This window comes from Mobula birostris, chromosome 17 (assembly GCF_030028105.1).
Source record: "Mobula birostris isolate sMobBir1 chromosome 17, sMobBir1.hap1, whole genome shotgun sequence".
Lineage (NCBI taxonomy): Eukaryota > Metazoa > Chordata > Chondrichthyes > Myliobatiformes > Myliobatidae > Mobula > Mobula birostris.
The window spans coordinates 18,797,118-18,821,851 of NC_092386.1; the positions used below are offsets into that span (position 1 = coordinate 18,797,118).

Consider the following 24,734-nt stretch of genomic DNA (forward strand, 5'->3'; position numbering starts at 1 on the left):
AAGAATGACAGACAGTTCCATCTCCGTATCAGGGTTGCTCCAAGTCACAGTTACGGCCAGCAACCTAGGCTGGCTACGGAAACAGCCGAATCCATACCGCAAAGACAGTTCCAACTACCGACAGCAAGGCTTCATGAAATGATGGTTCTCCAACGCAGCCTAAAGAAGGCAAGTGGCCGCTCTAGCCTTCAACTGGCAGGTTGCTCCCAGGGGATCTTGACAAGACAAACCACCAGTCCACACTTGACCTCAAGGCTACTTATATTCCAAGCTTCAAGATGGGAATCAGGTGTCTATGATTAACTCAACCAAACAAGGGACAGCTGGAAGATCTGGAGTCCTGAGTCCACGGACCGGACCATGAACTGGAATGCGGACTTCACGGACCGGACCATGACAGCTGAGGCCTACCTACAGATGGAGGTGGAAGAAGTCCAAAATGTTTCTCACCATAAATACTCATAAAGGGATTTGTCATTATAATAGGTTTATTTTTGGAGTAGCACCTGTATACTGGCAGAAAGCTACAGTCCAGTTACTGCAAGGCTGTCCAGGCACTCAGTGTTACCTGAATGACATTATTGTTAAAAGTAAGGATGCCAAGGAACATCTCCAAAATCTCAAGACCTTGTTAAAAAGCATGAGAAGATTATGGGCTCAGAGCATGACGCAACAAGTGTGAATTCTTTAAACCAAGCATCACTTACCGTGGTCACACCATTGATGCACAATATTTACACTGGTGTGCTGGAGGGGCAGAGCTCAGGATGATGGCACCTGACTTCGCTTGCATCTTCAAAAACAGCTCTGTTTCTGTCTTTGATATCTCTCTTTTTCCCTTTCAAGGTTCTTTTAAAGACCCTGATCTGGTGTTGGCGCATGGCCAAGTGGTTAAGGCGTTCGTCTAGTAATTTGAAGGTTGCTAGTTCGAGCCTTGGCTGAGGCAGCGTGTGTGTCCTTGAGCAAGGCACTTAACCACACATTGTTCTGCGACGACACCAGTGCCAAGCTGTATGGGTCCTATTGCCCTTGGACAACATCAGTGGCGTGGAGAGGGGAGACTTGCAGCATGGGCAACTGCTGGTCTTCCATATAACCTTGCCCAGGCCTGCGCCCTGGAAACCTTTCAAAGCCAAATCCATGGTCTCATGAGACTAATGGATGCCTATATGATCTGGAGTTACACGCTGACTTCGGTTCTTTGCAGAAATGGGACCTGCTCTCAGGGCCTCACGACCGGCCGCTTTTCAATATGCCAAGAACGTGGCCTGGAACCCTCATGTACCTTCAGGATGCCAGATTCTTGTGGCTCTGGAGATGGGCTGATCGAAGGCTGGTGCCGTCAACTGATGTGTCGTAGGAGTAAGCGTTCTGATGGCTGTGTGCCCAGAGACCTGAATTCTTTGGGCATAGAGCTCAGAAAACGCGACGCAACAGACTTTTAACAGCATAAATCAGTGAGTTATTTTGTTATGTCTCCCCTCTCGCTGTCAAACGGAGACATCCGTTTTTCCCTTATTAGGGAGAGAGAGAGCTTGTGATATGTAAAATGACCGGGTGAATGAGAAATCTTTGGGGAACTGTAAGTCTATGTCTTTATTGATGCTTTGCTGCACGCTTTAGTGCTTGGTGAGGGGTGCCAATGCTCTCTTTGCTGGTGGGGGAAGGGGGGATTGTTGCTTGTGCATGTGAGGGCGGAGATGGGGGGTTCTTTGGGGTTCTAACATTTAACTGTCATTCAATCTTTTGGGCATTCCTCTGTTTTTGTGGATATTTGTGAAGAAAAAGAATTTCCGATGGTATATACATATCTCTGGCATTAAATGTACCTATTGACCTATTGAGAAAATTCCAGCAGTGGTAGATGCCATCAAGCCAAAGGACATGTCGCAGTTGTGGTCCCTTAAGGCTCCTGACAGATCTCCCTAATGTGAGACATCTCTTGAACTCATTACTACAGATCAGGAAGAAATGGCAATGGACAAAGCAGTGTGCAGAGGCTTTCCAAAAGACAAAGGAAATGGTGACATCAAACACTGCACTCACACTTCATTAGTCTGGTTTGGTGAGTAAAGCATTTCAACCATTACTTGTATGGGAGAGAGTTTACCCTCATTACTGATCATTAACCACTAGTGTCCATTTTCAGTCCATAGAAGGGTGTTCAAACAGCAACAGCACAAATGCAGAGATGGGCTCTGTTTGTCAGAGGACACAATCACAAGACTGGATATAACAGGACAACAAATCATGGAAATACTGGTGGATTATCCTGTTTACCCTCGGAAAAGGAAATACCAGAAAAAAATTATAATAGAGGACACTTCTCTAGGTGTATTCCCCCTAATGCAAATCAAAAGTCTCCCCATTACAGCAGAGAGGATCCAAAGGGAAACCAGAAAAGACCCCACACGGTCTCAGGTTTATATGGCAACTCAAAGTGGCTGGAATGTGCAACAGAAATTTCAGTTACCGAACTTTTACCAGCATCAGGATGAACTTGCCCTTGACGGAATTTGCCTTATGTGGGATTGAGAGTTGGTGTACCATCCAAGCTGCGAACTGAAGTGTTGGAGAAGCTAACATGCTGGTTATCTAGGCGTGGTCAAAATGAAAGCGTTGGCTCAAGGATTTGTCTGGGGCCTGCGGTCGTTCACCAGGTCAAGAAGCTTGCCGTCCACTGTTCAGTATTCTGACACGCTCAGAGCTGTCAGGACCAGTTTCTGCAGTCTCAGAGTCAACTCCTACACCACCATGGAAGAGGCTGGAAACTGATATCGTTTCACTGCCTCATGTCTCCCCTGCCAAGCAGAGTGATTCCTCTTGCCAGGAAAGACATTATCCAACAAGAGTATGAAATCCTTCAAGGCTGTAAAGTCATCAGGACTGGATGGGCAACTTAAAATTTACTATGAGTATTTGTTTGTATAGTAGCTGTATTATATACTATACTGTAGTTGAACAAAGAACATAGAATAGTACAGCACAGTACAGGCTCTTCAGCCCATATGTTGTGCCGACCCTCAAACCCTGCCTCCCATAACCCCCCATCTTAAATTCCTCCATACCTGTCTAGTAGTCTCTTAAACTTCACTAGTGTATCTGCCTCCACCACTGACTCAGGCAGTGCATTCCACGCACCAACCACTCTCTGAGTAAAAAACCTTCCTCTAATATCCCCCCTGAACTTCCCACCCCTTACCTTAAAGCCATGTCCTCTTGTATTGAGCAGTGGTGCACTGGGGAAGAGGCGCTGGCTGTCCACTCCATCTATTCCTCTTAATATCTTGTATACCTCTATCATGTCTCCTCTCATCCTCCTTCTCTCCAAAGAGTAAAGCCCTAGCTCCCTTAATCTCTGATCATAATGCATACTCTCTAAACCAGGCAGCACCCTGGTAAATCTCCTTTGTACCCTTTCCAATGCTTCCATATCCTTCCTATAGTGAGGCGACCCAGAACTGGACACAGTACTCCAAGTGTGGCCTAACCAGAGTTCTATAGAGCTGCATCATTACCTCGCGACTCTTAAACTCTATCCCTCGACTTATGAAAGCTATCACCCCGTAAGCTTTCTTAACTAACCTATCTACCTGTGAGGCAGCTTTCAGGGATTTGTGGACATGTACCCCTAGATCGCTCTGCTCCTCCACACTACCAAGTATACTGCCATTTACTTTGTACTCTGTTTTGGAGTTTGTCCTTCCAAAGTGTACCACCTCACACTTCTCCGGGTTGAACTCCATCTGCCACTTCTCAGCCCACTTCTGCATCCTATCAATGTCTCTCTGCAATCTTCGACAATCCTCTACACTCTTCGACAATCCTCTACACTATCCACAACACCACCAACCTTTGTGTCATCTGCAAACTTACCAACCTACCCTTCTACCCCCACATCCAGGTCATTAATAAAAACCACGAAAAGTAGAGGTCCCATAACAGATCCTTGAGGGACACCACTAGTCACAATCCTCCAATATGAATGTACTCCCTCCACCACCACCCTCTGCCTTCTGCAGGCAAGCCAATTCTGAATCCACCTGGCCAAACTTCCCTGGATCCATGCCTTCTGACTTTCTGAATGAGCCTACCATGTGGAACCTTGTCAAATGCCTTACTAAAATCCATGTAGATCACATCCACAACACTACCCTCATCTATATGCCTGGTCATCTCCTCAAAGAACTTTATCAGGCTTGTTAGACACAATCTGCCCTTCACAAAGCCATGCTGACTGTCCCTGATCAGACCATGATTCTCTAATGATCCTATAGAGATAGATCCTATCTCTAAGAATCTTTTCCAACAGCTTTCCCACAACGAACATAAGGCTCACTGGTCTATAGTTACCCGGACTATACCTACTACCTTTTTTGAACAAGGGGACAACATTCCCTCCAATCCTCCGGTACCATTCCCGTAGACAACGAGGACATAAAGAACCTAGCCAGAGGCTCAGCAATCTCTTCTCTCGCCTCGTGGAGCAGCCCGGGGAATATTCTGTCAGGCCCCGGGGACTTATCCGTCCTAATGTATTTTAACAACTCCAACACCTCCTTTCCCTTAATATCAATATGCTCCAGAACATCAACCTCACTCATATTTTCCTCACCATCATCAAGTTCCCTCTCATTGGTGAATACCGAAGAGAAGTATTCATTGAGGACCTCGCTCACTTCCACAGCCTCCAGGCACATCTTCCCACCTTTATCTCTAATCGGTTCTACCTTCACTCCTGTTATCATTTTGTTCTTCACATAATTGAAGAATGCCTTCTATTGAGATGCATTCTATATTGAGTTGGAGTTTATAGCTAAGCAGGGAGGAATGTTGTGTATTTAATATTTCAGTAACATTTGAGTAATATTGTAGATATATTGTTTGATTGAATATTCCTTGTTGTTTACTTAATTCATTAGTGTTTTATGTAAAAGTATGTGAATGGCATTGGTCATTATGTCACCACATCCTAAGTGTGCGCCTCACTGAAGTAAAAAAATGAAGGATTCGTTATTCCCGGTCCTGTGTCTTTCTCTAAATTGGTTAATCTTTTGGAGTTACAGAACATACAAAGACCTTTCTGACCCAATGAGCTGGACCACCCAGCAACCTGCTGATTTAACTGTCGTCTAATTACAGGGCAATTTACGTTGACCAGTTAACCTACAAGCCGGTACAGCTTTGGAAACTGGGGCAAACCAGAGAAAACCCTTACGCAGAAGGGAAGAACATACAAGCTTTCTTATAAAGGATGCTTGAATTAAATTCCAAACCCCAATGCCCCGAGCTGTAATATATGTCCTTCTGTTCTTAAGTTGGTGCCAAGATAGATAAATTATCAGTAAAGAATAAGTAATCTTTGACAAGGTATTCACTGACTATACTACCATCTACAGGAAATGAATGTTATATGATGTTCTCTCAAAATTCACATTACAAAGACATGAATTAAAGAATTATATGTTCAAGAAAGCTAGGGATTTGTCTTGTATTGATCAAGACAAGAAAAGCAATTGTTTACATTTTAAACATTCATCCAGAACATCATGGTAATTTTGAATTTGCATCTCTTAAGAAGGGTGACCTCTCTTTTTCTCATTTCATGCAAAACTTCTGATTTTGATCTTTTTTATTCATTTGTTCTTCCTTTGGTCATATTCCATTTGTTTAAAGTGATACAGGATTATTTTCTACGATTTCTGCATCTATATAAAAAAAAATCATCTCTCTTACATGCCGGAAAACTGAAGTTAGCCAAGTTCTTTTCTGAGTTGAGAACTTAGTAAAAAAGTTAAATTTATCAACATCACATGCAAAGCATTGGAGGAACACAACAGGTCAGGCAGCATCTATGGAGGGAAAAGAAATGTGACTTTTCAGGCTAAGAGCCTTCATCAGAACTCCACCCAGCATCTGCAGTCTCATGGCTTTAAAACTTGTGAACATGATCTTGCAGCTGATTTCATGGAGTACATTTGACAGTTCCCTAGTACAATAAATACATTTAGGAAGCAAGGTAACAGTGTGCTTTGGATCTCCATTGGGTTAAAGAATAATTTTGTAGTAACGAATCTTCTGTGGAACAAATAGTGAAGCATGAAAATACAGAACAGTCTGAGAGTGACAAACAAGAGATGCTGCCTATAGACGTTGCCTATAGACACTGCCTATAGACGCTGCCTGGCCTGCTGAGTTCCTCCAGTGTTTTGTATGTGAGAGTAACAATAATATAGACGTGAATTTTAAAAAACCTTCAATACTCTATATGTAAGTACGAGGGATAAATTAGCTTCAGTTATTAGTCAATTAGCTCAAAGTGGTAAATAAGAAATGGTGGGTACTTAACTATTGTATAATTATCAAGAACTACACAATCAGTGGCCTATACACTTAGGTACCTCCTGTACCTAATAAAGTGGCCACTGAGTGTATGTTTGTGGTCTTCTGCTGCTGTAGCCCATCCACTTCAAGGTTCAGTGTGTTGTGAATTCAGAGATGCTCTTGTGCAGTTATTTTTACCTTCCTGTCAGCTTGAACTAGTCTGGCCATTCTCCTCTGACCTCTGTCATTAACAAGGCATTTTCACCCACAGAATTGCCATTCACTGGATGTTTTGCATCATTCTCCATAAACTCCAGAGTAGTTTGCATGTGAAAATCCCAGGAGATCAGCAGTTTGTGAGATAATCAAACTACCTTGTCTGGCACCAGCAACCATTCCATGGTTAAAGTCACATATCACACTTCATCCTCATTCTGACGTTTGGCGTGAACAACAACTGAACCTCTTGACCATGTCTACATGCTATTTTGCATTGTTTTCATTGCTTCCACATAGTTAGCTGATTACATATTTGCATTAATATACCTAATAATTAACTTCAGTTATTAGTAAACCAAATTAAAATAATTAAACAGTGATAGGTACTTAATTATTTCATAATTCTCAAGAACTTTAATTGCACTGGTTTTGAAGGTTGCTGTAGCTGGGGTGGTGGGGGGAGTGGTGGTGGCGGACAGTTCCCACTGGGTTAAGTGCTTCCAGTGACGTGCCTCAAATAGCCTCTGACAACTATAACACTCTGTAAGCTATCACTCCTAACGTAATGGCTTCTCTGTAGCAGCAATGTTTGGGTTATGACTAGAGATAACGGGGGCTTTGGAATGTGTGCCATCCAATGAGATGCGTGTTGTTTCTTCTTGTGCGTCTGAAAGAAGGTATTCATGGTCTTTTGTCGGCGAGAGATGAAAAGAGAAGACGCGAGTGGAGAGAGTTGGTGGACTGCCGGATGGAGTGGACTTGCAGCGAGGGTCCGGGAGTCGATGACGCTTGGAGGAGGTCGATGGGGAACGAATGGATGGACAACCATGAGCTCCAACATGCGCATTAGGCGGTTTCATTAAAATGGGCCCTTTTCTTTTTGTTTTCTTTACTAACCCCCTAGTCAAATTAATATTTATAAAGCTAAGTCATTTAATTGCCTATGGTGTACTATTTGTTATTTCATGGTACTGATTTGTAACAGGGGAAAACATCATGCAGCGTCCACACAAATGAGATTTCAAAAGTTTGGCGGGCCGGAGGGTGTCTTTCCCTAGACTAGCACAGCTCGCCGAACCTAGGGGTTACATAACCAAGTCCAGCTCCTGGCCTTCACGTGTGGCTTAGCTACTAAACCCGGCGGAACTGTTTCTACTGACAGGAAAAGGGGCAAAGGCCAGCCTTAAGACCAGTGGCTTTGGGCAGATGGGGCTCTTCAGCTGTGGTTGACAGCTCATCTAGGAAATGGAAAACTCTGATCTCGAGCCTCCACTGACTTGCAGCGATACCCCCTCATGGGGAAGGCTTCGGGAGTAAACCAGAGGGGAAAATCCAGATCTCGAGACCCTTAGGCAGTCCTACATTGGGTTCCACACTGACAGCAATTTCTGTGACACTGCTGGTGTCAAATTGTATTGGTCTTTGCTGTTCCTTTGCTTTCATCAAATGCATGGAGAGGAGGGAACTTGCTACATGTACAACGACTTGCTCTCCATATTGTGCTGTCCTGGTTTACGTATTTAGACAGCTAGGATGCAATATTCATGGTCAACCTTGAGCAGTGGCGGCCTTGGTCACTCATAAATTACATAGAGAAATAAAGATTCCATGGGAAATTTATAAGATATTAAAAAATAATAGTTGGGCTAAGGATAGAGAATATTTTGGAAAGCGGCAAATTAAAACATTGATAAGTAGAGTGAAAATTAAGTATCAGCATAAGCTAGTGAGAACAAAAACTGACTTTCTTGCCAAATTTGGAATTAGATCTCATATAACAATGCCAAGTTTAAAGGTTCCAGGTGGTTGTGTGGTTCACTAGAGTCATAAGAGACTGCAGAGGCTGGAATCGGGAGCACTAAGCAAGCAGCTGGAGCTCCTCCAGATTCTGGAAATGCAAAACAAAAATGGTCATGTTGGAAACACTCAGCATGTGAGGCAGAAAACGTGAAAAGAGATACACAGTTAATTCAGAGACGCTTGATGCTGAAGAGTAAAACCCAGCAGTCCATCAGAAGTCCAGATGAAAGCCTGAAGGCCAATCAGAAGTCCAAATGTCAAGGCCTGATGGCCAGAGTCCCAAGTCTGCCAGTCTCTGTGAGTCCACTGGGGAAGTTGAAGGTGCGATGAGTTGGCTGGAGGCTCAAAGCAGAAGATGACTTGTCCTGGGGTTACAGGGCTGTATAAGTGTGTGGCTGGGATGGGGGAACCAGGCTTGTTTTGCTGTTGTTGCTTTGTCACTTGGTATGCTGTTTCATTGTGTTCTGTGTCGTTCTGCTGAGCAAGGTTGCCATGTTATGTTGGTGCCGGAATGTGTGGTGACCTCCATCGGTTTCCTTGACTAACTCAGGTCGCTTTGTTACATGAATTTCCGCTCCCTAAAAATCCAGGTCACATGAGTCAGGAGACTCCTTTATCCTTGGGAAAGTCTACACTGTTTGAAATTTTGATCAAAAAATACTGCCCAGAAACATAATCTTAAGACCATAAGACATGGAAACAGAACTAGGCAATTCAACTCATTGAGTCCGTTCCATCATTCCATCACGGCTGACTTATCCTCCCTTGCAATCTCATTCTCCTGCCTTCTTCCCATTGCCTTTGATGCCCTTACTAATCAAGAACCTATCAACGTCAACTTTAGATAGACGGGGTATAAGAACTGCCCTCTACTTCTAGAACTGTGGACTTCACTTCCTCCTGGGTCTCCTCCTCCTTCCCTTTCACCTCATGGTCCACTTTCCTCTCCTTTCAGATTCCTTCTTCTCCAGTCCTTGATCTTCCCCACCCACTTCGCTTCACCTATCACCCTGCAACTAAACTCTTTCCCCTCCCCCCAACTTTTTATTCTGGCATCTTCTACCTTCCTTCTCGGTCCTGAAGAAGGATCTCAGCCCTCAACATCGACTATTTATTTTGATAGATGATGCCTGACCTGCTGAGTTCCTCCAGCATTTTGTGCGTGGAGCATCATCTTCCATATAGATGACCGAGGGAAGGAGGTTATGCTGGGAGAGCCAGCAAAGTATTCCATTACTGAGTTACAGTTCTCCTGAACGCCTACCACAATCAGAGCCCCCACTCAAACCAAGTGGCCCTCTCTACTTCTGAACTGTTTCCACAACATTACACTAATAGCTGAGGGAGCCCATTATCATACCCCACAAAACTCATACCTTCTTTCCTAGTTAACGTCTCTACCACTTCTCTGTTATTTGAACTAAGCTGTTTACCTCATCTCAGCTTTGACCTTTGGTCTGATAATCTGTGCATCTCAGCTTTGAAGATGATGACTTATCACCTACAGGTCTCTGGAGTAATAAGTTCTGAAGATTCACAAACCTAAGAAGGCATTTTTCTCACCTGAAATCATTCCTTCCCCTGTACTGTGCACCACATGCTTTGAGGCCAGTTGGATCTACACCTATTTTTTTTACATTTTACATTAGATTATTAGATGTCTGTTTCTTTTATTCAATGTCCACAATGCCTACATTTTGTTAAGATATCTTTTAAAAAAATAGAACGCAGTACTCGGAATATAATCCTACCATTCTGCTGGGTAAATTTGTTTGACCTGTAGTTTACTAATTTGTCTGCGTAGTTCAAAGTTCTTTTATTTGTTGATTACTGCCTTGAATGGACATGTTAGGCATCCTGTCTAAGACTCCTAGGCTTTCGTCAAACTTTTAGCTGTTCCAGCCTTATCCTGTAATATGCTGTCATTTTTTCTCTATGTTCAACAATTTACATATGCTTGGAATAAATCTCATCTAGCATTGCGCGGATGTGATCTTGCTTTTTTGATTAAACATTATACGCGGCTGGCTTTGTTCATTTCTGGTGTCAGTACTATTTTGATGTCATTTATAATTTCAATTGACTTTCAAAATCTGATTGATATAAATTCTAAAAATGAGTTGCCCTGGCATTGAAGTTCAGAATGTGTAGTCTTATGACCATCACGATGTTCCCTCATCCATCTTCATTAAGCTAGGTGTCCAGCCCAGGTTCAATGGGAAGTGTAGAGTTGTCCGCAATGACGAGCATAAATGCATCTCAGAATAAGATATGTCCTGAATGATCTTACTGCAAAGTGGCTGCTTTCTTGTTAAACACCAAAAGGGACCGACAAGAAACTGAGCTAAGTGACCCCATAAATAATAGATCAGAACAAATCTCTGTAGCTCTAACGTCTAAGTGAGTATTTGATAAAGTCCTTCATAAGAGACAGATAGTTAACTTTGAAGCTGAAGGAAATTTATTGCCCTGGTTAGGAACCTGGTTGCGACCAGCATGAGTTAGGGAGAAGAAATAGTGGGCAGATGTCCACACGTCAAGATATAATGAGTGATGATCTGGAAGAACTCCGAAAGCCTATGAAACACTTACATTATGATATATGAGATGTAAATTTGCCAATGCGATATAAAAGACACAATGGCAAGATGTGCAAATAGAAAAATTAGATTATAGAGAGGTGCTATTAAATTGAGTGAGCGAATGGAATTCAGCAGAGAAAAATGTGAAGTCATCTGCTTTGGGCATGAAAGGGATAGAATGGATGTCAGGAAATTAATTTCCAATCAGTGGTACTAAGCACATCACTGTTGTGTCAACATAGAATACTGCTTCTGTAATTCTCTCCAGTGATGCCTGGAAAAGGAAATTCAAAGGCAAAGATGGAAGCACTGATAGAACCACATAACTCATTAAACACTAGCAAATAAGAATGAAGTTCCAGAAAAGTTTTAAATAAAAGTATTTGTTTGCGTGGATCATTCAAATATTCTGGAAGATAGAAAATGTTGAGGCCTGAGAGCAGAAAATGAACTGGTGTTCAGCCCCACTACTTCGTGCCCATCCAAGATCCCCCTCCTGAGCCTGTCCCACCCGGGTTTGCTCTGTCTTCCTGCATTTCACCGGTCTCCCTCTCGCCTCGCTGATCAGGTGGAAGGTACAGGAGTCTTGGGTTCATCGTCAGGTTCAGCAACAGTTGTTGTCCTGTAACCATCGTGCTCCTGGACCAGAGTAGTGGCTTCGTTTGCCTCAGTGCTTAACTGACTCCACAGCCCGTGGACTTACATTCAGGGTCTCTGCAGCTTATGTTCAGAATTATTGTTTTTTTCATTATTCACATGATTAGTGCTTCTTTGCTCACTGGACTGGAGCCCTGATGAAGGTTCTGGGCCCAAAACATCGACTGTTTATTCCCTGCCATAGTTGGTTAGGAAATAGTCCTTTGAGTTTCAGATAAAGTCATGTTTAGACCATAAGACATAATTAGGCCATTCAGTCTATCAAGTCTGCTCCACCATTCCAACATGGCTGATTTATTATCTCTCTCAATCCCATTCTCGTGCCTTCTCCCCGTAACCTTTGATGCTCTGATCAATCAAGAACATATCAATCTCCATCTTAAATACACTCAATGCCTTGGCCTCCACAGCTGACTGTGGCATTGAATTCTACAGATTCACCATCCTCTGGCAAAAGAAATCTTTCCCCATCGCGGTTCCAAATGGATGCCCCTTAATGGGCTGTGCCCTCCCGTCCTGGACTCCCCCACTATAAGAAACATCACCTCCACATCGACTGTATCCAGGCCTGGGATCAATCTCATGAACCTCTCCAATGCCAGCCCATCTTTACTTCAATAAGATGCCCAAAATTGCTCACAATACTCCATGTGCAGTCTGACCAATAGCTTATAAAGCCTCAGCATTACATATTTTTTGTATTCTAGCCCACTTGAAAAGGAATGCTAACAATGCATCTTTATTTATTTATTTATTTATTGAGCTACACCAAAGAATAAGCCCTTCTAGCACTTCGAGGCATGCTGCCCAGCAATCCCTCGATTTAATCCGAGCCTAATCGCAGGACAATTTACAATGACCAATTAACCTACCCACCGGTACGTCTTTGGACTGTGGGAGGAAACCAGAGCACCTGGAGGAAACCCGGTCACCGGAGAACGTACCAGCTGCTTACAGGTAGCGGGTGGGAATTGAACCTGGGTCACCTGTACTGTAAAGCATTGTGCTAACTACTATGCCACCATGCTGTATTTGCCTTCCTTACCACAGACTCAACATGCACGTTAACCTTCAGGGAATCCTGCACAAGGACTCCCAAGTCCCTACATTTTTGTAATATATCAAGTCAGCCAGGATGGAGTGGAACTGAAGTGACAGCCATACTTGAGGGATGAATAGCACATGAATTGAGATCTGTTTACTGGATGACGGCATTGTTGGGTAGGCCAATATACATTGTCCAAGCTTAATTGCCGTTGAAAAGGATGAGATGCAGTCACTGCTATCCTCCTGGTCAGCTCTCTTTAATCCACTGGACTGGGTCATTTCCCCCTGCACAATTGGGGCCATTTCCTACAGAAGCTTAATTTGCTCGGTGGTACATGCATATCCACCGAGAGGATAAATTAAATTTGACAAGTTTTTATTTCCGAACATTCTTCATTTAAAACCAAGTTGAAACTTGATAAATTTGCTTGTATCATTTAACAACACATCCTGCACTTCTAAAGAACTCTGCAATGAATGATCTCTCTTGGAGTGGTAGAACATGTAAAATATTAAATCAGGCTGAAAATCACAGAACAAGATTTACCATTTTTAATTGCAAAAATGGCTTGTAAATACCTTGAAACAAATTCTCAAGATGGACTGTGAATTCAAAGTTGCCAAGAAAATAGAGTTAATGGCTAAACTCTGAAAGTTCCCCGATTCATTTTCCACCTTCCTTCTTTATAAGAAGATGCATATTCAGTAACATTCATTAAATTATCGTGGATGAAATCTATTCAGAACTACTTCTATCAAACTTCAAAGTAGCCATATTTGGCCAAGGGCATAGACCTATGAATCACCAATCAGTGCACTGTCTTCCAAAACACTTAACTAAAATTGGAATATTACTGCTATATTTCACAGCAAATTTATATGTAGTACTTTGATAACTTGCTTCTTTGCATGCTTTCCATCCGTGCTGGTTTGAGTGTCGAGTTAGCAACTCGGCCTCGTAAAAAACAGACAAATGCTAAAGAGAAGGCAAGATTTTCACGCGATGCGCCACAAGGCACGGAGAGAAACAGCAGCTTTCATAACTACAGGCTTGTCATGACCAAGATTAACTGGCATACAGAATAATTAAATAGATTACCATTTGACCGAAACAAACTCACAAAAGCCTGTCATAAACACAAGAGATTTTGCAGATGCTGGACATCTTAAACAACACATAAATGTTGGAGGGTCTTAGCGACTCAGGCAGCACCTATGGAGGGGAATAGACAGTCGATGTTTCTCTTGGTGTGAAGCACTCAGAGGGTTGAGGTGACAGAGGAGAAGTGCCTTGACTACAGGCCATGGAGCTGCTCCATTGCTGTTAGGATCTGACTGAAGTTGGACAGTCTCAGGATCTGGAGGCCATGGTAGTGATGAGGGTTGATGGTGAGCAGATAGGGAGAAACAAGTAATATATTTATGAGTTTATTACTCATACCAGCATGGTAGCATAGCAGTTAGAGTTAACACCATTACAGTGCAGCAACCCAGGTTTAAATCCTGTTACTGTCTGTAAGGAGTTTGTACATTTTCCACATGACCACATGGGCTTCCTTTAAGTGCTCTGGCTTCCTACCTCATTACAAAGGTGTGCGGGTTAGTAGGTTAATTGGTCACATGGGTGGAATTGGGTAGCAGGGGCTTGTTGGGCTGAAAGCGCCTGCCTTTAAATAAAAATAATAAAATACTGGGCCTAGAGCAGGGGTTCCAAACCTGGGTCCGCAGAGCCCTTGCTTAATGCTGTTGGTCCACAGCATAAAAAATGTTTGAAACCCCTGAGTAACACACACAAAGTGCTGGACGAACTCAGCAGGCCAGGCAGTGTCCAGGGAAAGAGTACAGTCAACGTTTCAGGCCCAGAGGAATATCCATGGTCTTGGTCCGATACTTACTACTCTAAAGGTGTTCTTCATTCAACCTTGTTTTCTTCTCTTTAGTTACTGGATGTTCTGAGTCTTTGGAAACCCAAGCGGCTGAGGTTCTAAGTAGAACATCGACTAAAATGAATGAAGCAGCATCTTAACTTGACCAGTCAGGATTTCACCTGCAGCCTAGTGTCCCCCTGTCCCCCTACCGTGTCTCCCATTAAGATGGGAACTCAGGAGTTGCTAGCAGGCTTGGTCTCCTTTCGAGATGCTCTGGATTTCAACTTTTGACAGGAACCTACCTCTTCTGTTTTAGAGAGTTAAGAACTCAGCCACTACAAAGTATATGTTATCCCTTCTCCGAGGATCGGCACCTTGTCGTGGCGGAGAGGCTCCTGAGTCCCTGAGATTCCAAGAGCAATGCCGCCTGGAGCTTAGGATCGCCCATGGCAGTAAGGGCAAGGGGGTGGTTCTAGAAAAAGAGTGATCCAACGGTGGAGGTAGCGGTAGATGACGACATATCACAACAGCTGTGAAGGAGGAGAAAGTCTGCAGCAGTAAAACCCCCAGTCTCCTTGCATACTACAGCCACTGGACCCTGATCCCCATCTGTCAGGGATCGTATGCAGGCTGCCCATGCATCACACCCCCCACCCCCCCCACCCCCGTTAAACAAAGTTATCACAGACTTTCTCCATTAGCGGCAGAATATGTGAATCCTGGATTGTCCCTACAGCAACCCGAGGACCCACCAACACACAACACCATACTCAACCTGTGTGATCGCACTACCATACGCAAATGAAATGACACCAGAATCAGGTAGTAATTTTACAAAAGTCAATGCATTTTTTCTTTTAAAATTCTATGGTATAAAGCATGATATAAATAATACAAACAAATTGGTTTCAATATAATATACACTGATATTCTTAATATTCCTGCTGTAGAAAAAGTCAGGGTATTAAAATTTACTGTTAAAGAAGGCATGAACAATACAGGTGTGGCTTTGTCATTGTCACAACCTTTGCAAAATTAACTGTGGTCACTGAACCATGTTGTAGATTCATACTGGGTGCAAACCATGTAACTCGATTTATAGTTGGCACACTGGCACCAGAAATAGTGAGGGCAAAATCAGCAACGTGAGTGTGAATTCTAACAGGAGGGGTAGCTGGTGTAGCCATGCAAGCGCAAAGATTCAAACGGCTCTGTCAGTGCTGTCTTTAATCTTGTTATGTCACGCAGCTGATAAAGTAACCTGCTTTAATTATGATGTGAGATGACAACCTTAAGATGTTGCTAAGCAATTTTTTTTGGGCTTTAGCATCATGATGCCATCTTGCTCGGCATTTGGTAATAGATGGGGAGCACCTGGGGGAGAAAAAAACTAATCACTTTACTTGCCAGAGTTACTGCTCACACCTCAAAGCTGCTACTGTATTTAATGTAAATCAATATGTATGTATTCATTCAATTGGCATAGTCTCTGTCTAGTTACTTAGTCTCTTTCTATCATTCCAGTAAGAAAATAAAATTTGCTTTAACAATAAATAATTGATGTGTCATGGAGCATCAGACTTTGTTTTATGTACTTCATAAATGACCCGAGGCACCGTTTGGTATTCATGACTCTAGCTACATAGCAGCGCCACCTTCGTAACAGTACGAGATATTGCAAAACAATGGTCAGCTTTTGATAGTTCGAGTAATTGAGAGTATCGGCTTTAAAATAAAAGAATAAACCGTTCGTTCCATTTCAATCGCATTACAAGCAATATGAAATGCTAATACAGTATTGCAAATATACATGTGAGTATAAATCTGATGCTTGATAAACTTTGGCCGGCAGAGGCAAAAAAATACATAATCAGAAGTTTATATTGTTTGTTAATGTGGGTTCTGTGGTCAAGAGGCATTCTGAAGTTCAAGCTTTGAAGCATTGGGTTAAATAGGATAAACTCAGGCCAGAATCAGATCTTACTCTTGTTGAAACATTTCATGTTTGCATACTTTGCAGGTCACAGGAGAGCATTTTATGCTGCCATTTGTTATATCTCTGCCCAAAATGCAAAATAAGCATAAAAGCTATTTAAATGTAACATATTGTTAAATGACTGACCACAAGAGTCATACTGCTCCTGGTTTGGATCTGCTAGTTCTTCGTACACGCACATCCCATTTTGTTCACTTATATTGTTAACCATTCAGAAACACAAAATATCTATTGCTGTAATTTAAACCAGAGGGAGATTTAAAAAGAAATCTTTTATAAGGCCAGTTGCCTTTTACTGTATCCTCTTGATGCATAAAAACATTAAAATAGATGTTTCAAAATGTTTTTTCCCTACAAAACTATATATCTTCACAATGCTGAAGTCAGTCCACACAAATGTTAAAGTACAGACTCAATGTTTTCACACATCTCATTCTCTCCCAAATGGTAAATTAATGTTGTCCTTCCAGATGATTTGTTTGAATCCCCTGTGGCTGCATCTAATGTTAACGTTGACGCAAAGAGATCTGAAGTGGTCATTCGGCCCAGTGAGTCTTCATCTCCTTGAACGTACTTCTTGGAATGGCTTTTTATGTAATGCCAAGTGGTTGTGTACAATATAAAGGCAATAGTCTTCATACCTATGGCAATACTGACGTAGAGATATCTGTAAGAATCATTATCATATAAAGCACATGCTCCACTTTTATTGCAAGTTTCTGACCACACCAGACAAGTGGAGTCAATTGCCGCTCCAAAAATAAGTGGCGGTGGGATGAAACCTAAAGTAAGAGAGAAGAATACAGAGAATAAGTAAAAAAAAAAATTAGCCAGTTACTAAATAGTAAACGCAAGAGATTCCGCAGATGCTGGAAACCTAGAGCAACACACACAAAATGCTGGAGGGTCTCAGCAGGTCGGGCAGCATCTGTGGAGAGAAATAAACAGTCAGACTTGCTGAGTTCCTGCAGCATTTTGTGTGTGTTGCTCTCAGTTACTACAGTAAATAGCACGTGAATGGAAATATGAGGAACCGGAAGTGGGACATTCAATTGATAAACCTACCATTAGCTTTATTATTATTTATTTATACATTTATTGAATGACAGAACTGGATGATAGCTTAGAGAAACTACGTGAGGATTATAAAAAACAGATGTAAATGCCTGATCCCATTTGGTAGGAGGATGAGCAACAGAGCTACAGCAAGACCACAGGGTGTCGAAATATACTTAAAGACTTTTAGTATGGAATTATATACTCTCAAATTCTTGATTGTTCCCAAATAAGTACACTTCAGTAAAATCATATTTTTGCGAGCTACTAGATGTGCCTATGATTTCGAAGCGAAAAACGTTGTTTAATAAATGACTAACTATATGGTTCACTCACCTCTCCTATCAGATTCCTTCTTCTTCATCCCTTTACATTTTCCACCTATCACCTCCCAGGTTCTAACTTCATTTCCAAACCGCGCCCCCCCCCACAACCCCTCACCTGGCTTTATCTAACACCTTCCAGCTTGTACTCCTTCCTCTTCTCCCATTATTCTGACTTCTTTCCCCTTTGCTTCCAGTCCTGATGAAGGGTGTCAGCCTGAAACATTGACTCTATTTCTCTCCGCAGATGCTACCTGACCTGTTGAATTCCTTTGTGTGTGTTAGTAAATGACGTAACTGTTGCTAGTACCAATGAATTGTGATGACAACTGGTTATAGTCTTGGTAAAATGGGATGGATGTATATTGAGGGTTATTTTGACTTCATAACAAGGTGCGGAAAACAATGATAGAGAGTTGCTGGCCTATTTCACATCACTACCTCAATGTAATTTCCATCTCAATGGGCCATTCTCAAAATTATTTCCGATGAATACATGAACACATACCTTGTGGCCCAGGCCAAATGCTAATACAGTACACACGAAAATAAACCAACTACCCAAAGCCAATAATTTATTTTATATATGTAAGACAAAGTTCAGCTGATTCAAGAAACGATACATAGGTTTTCTGGCTTGACGAAAAGTTCCAATCTAATATTAACCTGGTCTTTCTTCTAGCAGCCTGTCAATATCTAATATTTTCCTCAGAGTAATTTTAATTTTGAAACACATTTTGATTTAAGCTCCAATTTTCATGTACTGTTCTTTATATTACACATCACAGATAATCCCATGATTAAGGATGGCAGAAAGTTCAGTTGCTATGGCCATTGTTTGGAATATTGGGGGAAAACTTACTCCCAATAAATTTGTGAGCTATGCAGCATGTTAAAGAGAGTAACTTATTAATTCCAGCTCCTGAACAAGCCCTGCCCAATCACCAAGCATCGTTATGGAATGGGATATCTAGGTCCAGATAAAGTATAGACGCTTCAATACAACATTTATTTATTTAGAGATACAATATGAAAGAGGTCTTTCCTGCCCTTCAAGCCATGGCACCTAACAATCCCCTGATTTAATCCTAGCCTAATCACAGAACAATTTATGATAACCAATTAACATACCCACTTGTATGTCTTTGGACTGTGGGAGGAAACCAAAGCAGGAGGAGAAGATGGCGGTGCGACGCAACATGCGCAGCCTCTCCAGTGAAATAATATCGTATTTGTTAAATAGGGGCCGTGCACAATTCTGATTTGATGGAGACAGCCATGAGAAGCACGGAGGAACATCCGGAGAAACTTCTGAAATACCCGGTTCGCTGCCGTTGCTACTGTGCGATTGAGAATCTCCGGTGGGAAGGCCCCAAATCCTGCTGCTGGCGGCCGGGACTGGGGTCGAAGCGTTTGGCAGAGATGGTGCTCGGTGTCGGAGGGCTGGTCGGAGGCTCAAAGTTTTTGGACGACTCAGAGTCGGACTGTGGTCGGGCATGGCAGGGAGAGTTTTATTCTTTCTACCGTCTGCGTGAGATGTTGGGACTTTCAAGAGAATTTGAACTTTTTTTACCGTGCCCAAGGCCTGTTCTTCATCAAGTTACGGTATTGCTTTCACTGTTGTAACTACATGTTATAATTATGTGTTTTTTTGTCAGTTTTTCAGTCTTGGTCTGTCCAGTGTTTCTGTGATATCACACCAGAGGAATATTGTATCATTTCTTAATGCATGCATTACTAAATGACAATAAAAGAGGACTGCATGTCCTCATAATCTAATCTAACCTGGAATAAACCCACGCTGTCATGGGGAGAATGTACAACTTTACTGGCAGTGGTGGGACTTGAACCTGGGTTGTCTGTATTATAAGGCACAGTGCTAACCCAATGCAACCCTGCTGCCCTTTGCGTTTTGCCTCCAATGCTTGGATCGTAATTTTCATACGTTTGCAAGTGAAACATTCATTGGTGGGACTACATTGTAACATACATTAAAAATTATTATGTTATAATTAAAAATTTTCAGTTTGCTTTAAGTGTACAGCATCAACAAGTAATTAGATTTAATACAATGGAGAAGTTTCAATTTGCATAGTGTATTCATCCATTGGGAAATACAAATGAAATCTTGGCAACCTCTTCCCCCAGGATTTAGAATATAAACCCTTACCTCCCATAAAATGGCCTTTTCTATATATACTTCTACCATAAAAATTATCTAAGTGAATATTGCCTGGAGACTTGTTGGAGAAGAGCTCCTAGCTTGGAAACTGCCTTAGTATAGCACTCTCTCTCGTTGGGACTTCTGCGTAATGATTAAGGAAGCGTTCCTGAACACATTTGACAAATAGTATCCCAATCAGCCTTTTTACAGTAAAACATCTTTAAAATAAGAAGGTCAATAAATCTTGCAAATGAATTGATATGGTAATCCAACAGAATATGAAGGCGACGGGAAATAGTTACATGAAAAAGAGTTCAAGTAGTGAATAAAAAAAGCTCATATGCCATTAACAGCATACACTCAGTGGCCACTTTATTAGATTAGATTAGATTATGAGGACATGCAGTCCTCGTTTACTGTCATTTAGTAATGCATGCATTAAGAAATGATACAATGTTCCTCCAGTATGATATCACAGACACACAAGACAGACCAAGACTAAAACTGACAAAAACCACATAATTATAACATATAGTTACAACAGTGCAAAGCAATACTGTAATTTGATGAAGAGCAGACCATGGGCACAGTAAAAAAAAGTCTCAAAGTCCCGAAAGCCCATCATCTCACGCAGATGGTAGAAGAAAGAAAAACTCTCCTTGCCATGAACCTCCAGCGCCGCAAACTTGCCGATGCAGCACCCTGGAAGCACCCAACCACAGCCGACTCTGAGTCCATCTGAAAACTTCGAGCCTCCGACCGGCCCTCCGACACCGAGCACCATCTCTGCCGAGCACTTCAACTCCAGCCCCAGTCACCAAGCAACAGGCAAAGCCGAGGATTCGGGGCCTTCCCCTCCGGAAATTCCGGATCGCACATTAGCGGCGGCAGCAAAACAGGCATTTCAGAAGTTTCACCAGATGTTCCTCCGAGCTTCTCACGTCCGTCTCCATCAAATCAGGATTGTGCACGGCACCCTACTTGACATATAACAGATATTCATTCTGGAGTGGCCGCTGCGAGCTGCGTCACGCCGCCATCTCCTCCTGTATGTTCTTCTGCTGCAGTGGAAAGTTTCATGTGTTGTGCATTCAGAAATGCTCTTCTGCACACCACTGGTTGTTTTAGCTACAGTCGCCTTCTTGTCATTCTCCTCTGACTTCTCTCATTAACAAGGCATTTTCACCCATAGAACTACCGCTCAATGGATTTTTGTTTGTTTTTTTGCACCATTCTCTGTAAACTCTACAGACTGTTGTGTGTGAAAAACCCAGGAGATCAGCTGTTTCTGAGATACTCAAACCACCCTGTCTGGCACCAACAACCATTCCATGGTCAAAGTCACTTAGATTGCAATTCTTTCTCATTCTGATGCTTGACCATGTTGGCATGCTTTTATGCATTAAGATGCTGCCACTTGATTGGCTGATTAGATATTTCCATTAACAAGGTGTACAGGCATACCTAATAAAGTGGCCACTGGGTGTCTAATTAGATAACCCTGCCATTTTCTGAGGCTATCTTCCTTTTGACACAAAGAGGAACATTGGGCATGTTAATGTGAAACAATGACAAATGAAGAGTTTAATTATTTAATACATTAATAAACATAAATATTCATTCAGAGTAAAAACTAGAATTTGCAAATTGATGCCTGTTCCGAGGAGGCATAGGTAGCTGTTACTCTCAGTCCAACCAGACCATGAAGTCACAATTCAATATTTCCTGATGATATCAAACTAATTGAAAGTTAATATTTTCTGACAGCAATTCAGATTTAATACAATGAAAATGATTCTGCCTTTCTGCTGGAAAGTCAGTGAAGGGTTAGGACCACCATACATACAGTCTGTGCTGGAAATTGTATATTCTGTGTAGCATGAAATTGAAATTAAGCAATCCTTTTTAAAAAATTTCTTGCTGCCTTGCTAAGGAGATGTCAGAGAGTGATATGAGATCAATGTAGTAACCATTAGCATGAATTTTACATGTTGTAAGGGATAGCTGAAAAGTGCTTAAATTGTCCACCCCAAGCTAATTTTGTTCAAAGTTCAAAGTAAATTTATTATCAATGTAAGTATATGGCACCATATACTGCCCTGAGATTCATTTTCTTGTGGGCATTTTCAGTAAATCCGAAGAAATACAGCAGAATCAATGAAAAGCTGCACACAAAGATGGACAAAAATTGTGCAAAAGACAACATAATGTGCACATAAAAAAATGAAAAAAGAATAAATAAGCAAACAAACAAACAATATTCATCAAAGTTGCTGGTGAACGCAGCAGGCCAGGCAGCATCTCTAGGAAGAGGTACAGTTGATGTTTCGGGCCGAGACCCTTCGTCAGAACTAACTGAAGGAAGAGCTAGTAAGAGATTTGAAAGTGGGAGGTGGAGGGGGAGATCCAAAATGATAGGAGAAGACAGGAGGGGGAAGGATGGAGCCAAGAGCTGGACAGGTGATAGGCAAAAGGGATATGAGAGGATCATGGGACAGGAGGCCCAGGGAGAAGGAAAAGGAGGAGGGGGGGAAACCCAGAGGATGGGCAAGGGGTATAGTGAGAGGGACAGAGGGAGAAAAATAATGTGTGTATAAAAATAAATAACTAACGGATGGGGTACGAGGGGGAGGTGGGGCATTAGCGGAAGTTTGAGAAGTCAATGTTCAACAAATAAACAATATTATTGGGAACATGAGTTATAGAGTCTTTGAAAGGTGAATCCATAGGTTGTGGAATCACTTGGTGCTGGGGTGAGTGAAATTATCCATGCTGGTTCAAGAGCCTGATGGTTGAGGGGTAATAACTGTTCCTGAACCTGGTGCTGTGGGATCTCACGCTCCTGTACCTCCTGTTGATGGCGATCTCGAGGAAAGAGCTTGGCCTGGATGGTGGGGTCCTTGATGATGGATGCGACTAACATAGTGATTGAAGGCAAAACACTTTTACCCATTTCTGGGTACAACAAAATAGATTTTAGTGTGTGACGGACATCTACCAGGCCTTGCCCTCAATCTGCCCAAAAGGAATCATTGTCTGGCTGTTGGGAATCACTGGGTTTTTACGCCTACCCAATATCCCAATGTTCAACTGCTGAAGTCAGCCATAACAAGCTAACTGTTGTCCTAATTGAGGTAATCTACCTCAGCACCCACCACAGGCTACAACAGTTTAGCGAGCACATTGAGATTTAAGGGCTTTGTGAACTAGTCGGGTAGCAATTCTCAAGGAACTTTGAGCTTATTCTCTAGATAACAGCACTCCACTGCTCTCAGTACATAAACATAATCAGTTATAAAAATAAGGATCACAGAATTTAATATAAACCATTTAAAAATACCAATTTCATCCTCATTCATTTAGCATAGGAGCAGGGTGGAACTAATAAGATTACATGAAGTTAAAGTACAATTTTATCTTGTTCTGATGGTGAAAGCCTTGGGGTTTTGTTGCATATTTAAAAGGCAGGGCTATATATTAGTTATATTAGTAGTTTTCAGATTTGTCCAATCCGTTTTGCCTTGTTTATATTTGATTAGGTAGCTGGGCTGCATTTAATGGTAAATACATAAAACCCTGCTTGATTCTCCTTGCACTGAATTGAAGTCCTTAGCATTAGGTTAGGGTCCCCGAAACTGTAATGACTTTAAACATAATAAAGTGCAAATGCATCTAAAACTGACAGACATTAATATCACAGCCTTTTCAATTTTACAAAGCCATCGATGCTAGAAAGTATTAAGCATTATGCATCTGGGTCTGTCTGAATAATTGCTGAATCTCATCGCCAGATATGTGTCACATTCTGCTCCTGGATCGTTAGTTTGGTTAGTTCAAATTTACAACTAAAAGTTCTAGCTTTTAGGTTAATGTGTGGGGTTCCTACCCCAGTATAGTGGAAACAATCAATAGAAAAGGGTTTTTTAATAGTTTTAACCTGCCATTTCAAAGAATTTTGAACATAGAACAATCCATGATGTTGTACCAACCTTTTAAGCTACTCTAAAATCAATATAACCCCTCTATCCTACATAGCCTTCCATTTTTCTATCGTCCTTGTACCTGTCTTAGAGTTTGTTAGATGACCCAATGCACCTACCTCTACCACTACCCTGGTAGTGTGTTCTTCAAGCTTACCACTCTCGGTATTAAAAACAAATCCAGCTCTGACGACACCCCCTATACTTTACAGTCAAGAGTTTCTTAACTGCCCCAATCTTAACTGGAAAGATAATATGAGGTGCAACGGAGAAGATTCTGAGGTAAATCATGAAACAGACCGAAAAAGAAACACACATTTCCATATGTTTTATTATGGTTGAAGGGAAACTTACTCAAGATTCTTAAACTAATAAAGAGAGTTGATAGTGTGTCTACTGATAGCCCATTCCTCTGATAGGGGAAAGCAGAATGAGAACAGCACAAACTTCAGCCATTCAAGAGTAAAGATATGAAGTGCTTTTGTACACAAAGGCCATAGAAACTTTGCAATTTGCTTTTTGAAAAGCAGTAGACTCCACGACAAGTGAAACATTCAGGAATGTGATTGGTTAACTGTGACTTCTTGTATTTTGATGGTGGGAGACTGGATTATGATGCTAAAGTTAAGGTCAGGGGACGCATTTTGGCTCGTTCACGTCAAATATGTTAATTCAGATTCAGATTTACTTATCACGTACATCAAAACATACAATGAAA

At 41.8% G+C, this 24,734-nt stretch overlaps 1 protein-coding gene across 2 annotated transcripts in view; it reads right to left on the reverse strand.

Moving 5' to 3' along the window:
- Positions 1 to 15,331: 15,331 nt before the first annotated feature.
- Positions 15,332 to 24,734, reverse strand: part of LOC140211536 (solute carrier organic anion transporter family member 3A1-like) — a 307,116-nt gene continuing 297,713 nt past the window's right edge. For both annotated transcript variants that reach the window (XM_072281326.1, XM_072281327.1), the window contains exon 10: positions 15,332 to 17,275. In XM_072281326.1, coding sequence (XP_072137427.1) covers positions 16,893 to 17,275 — 383 coding nt within the window. In that variant the 3' untranslated portion in view covers positions 15,332 to 16,892. The remainder of the gene's footprint in view (positions 17,276 to 24,734) is intronic.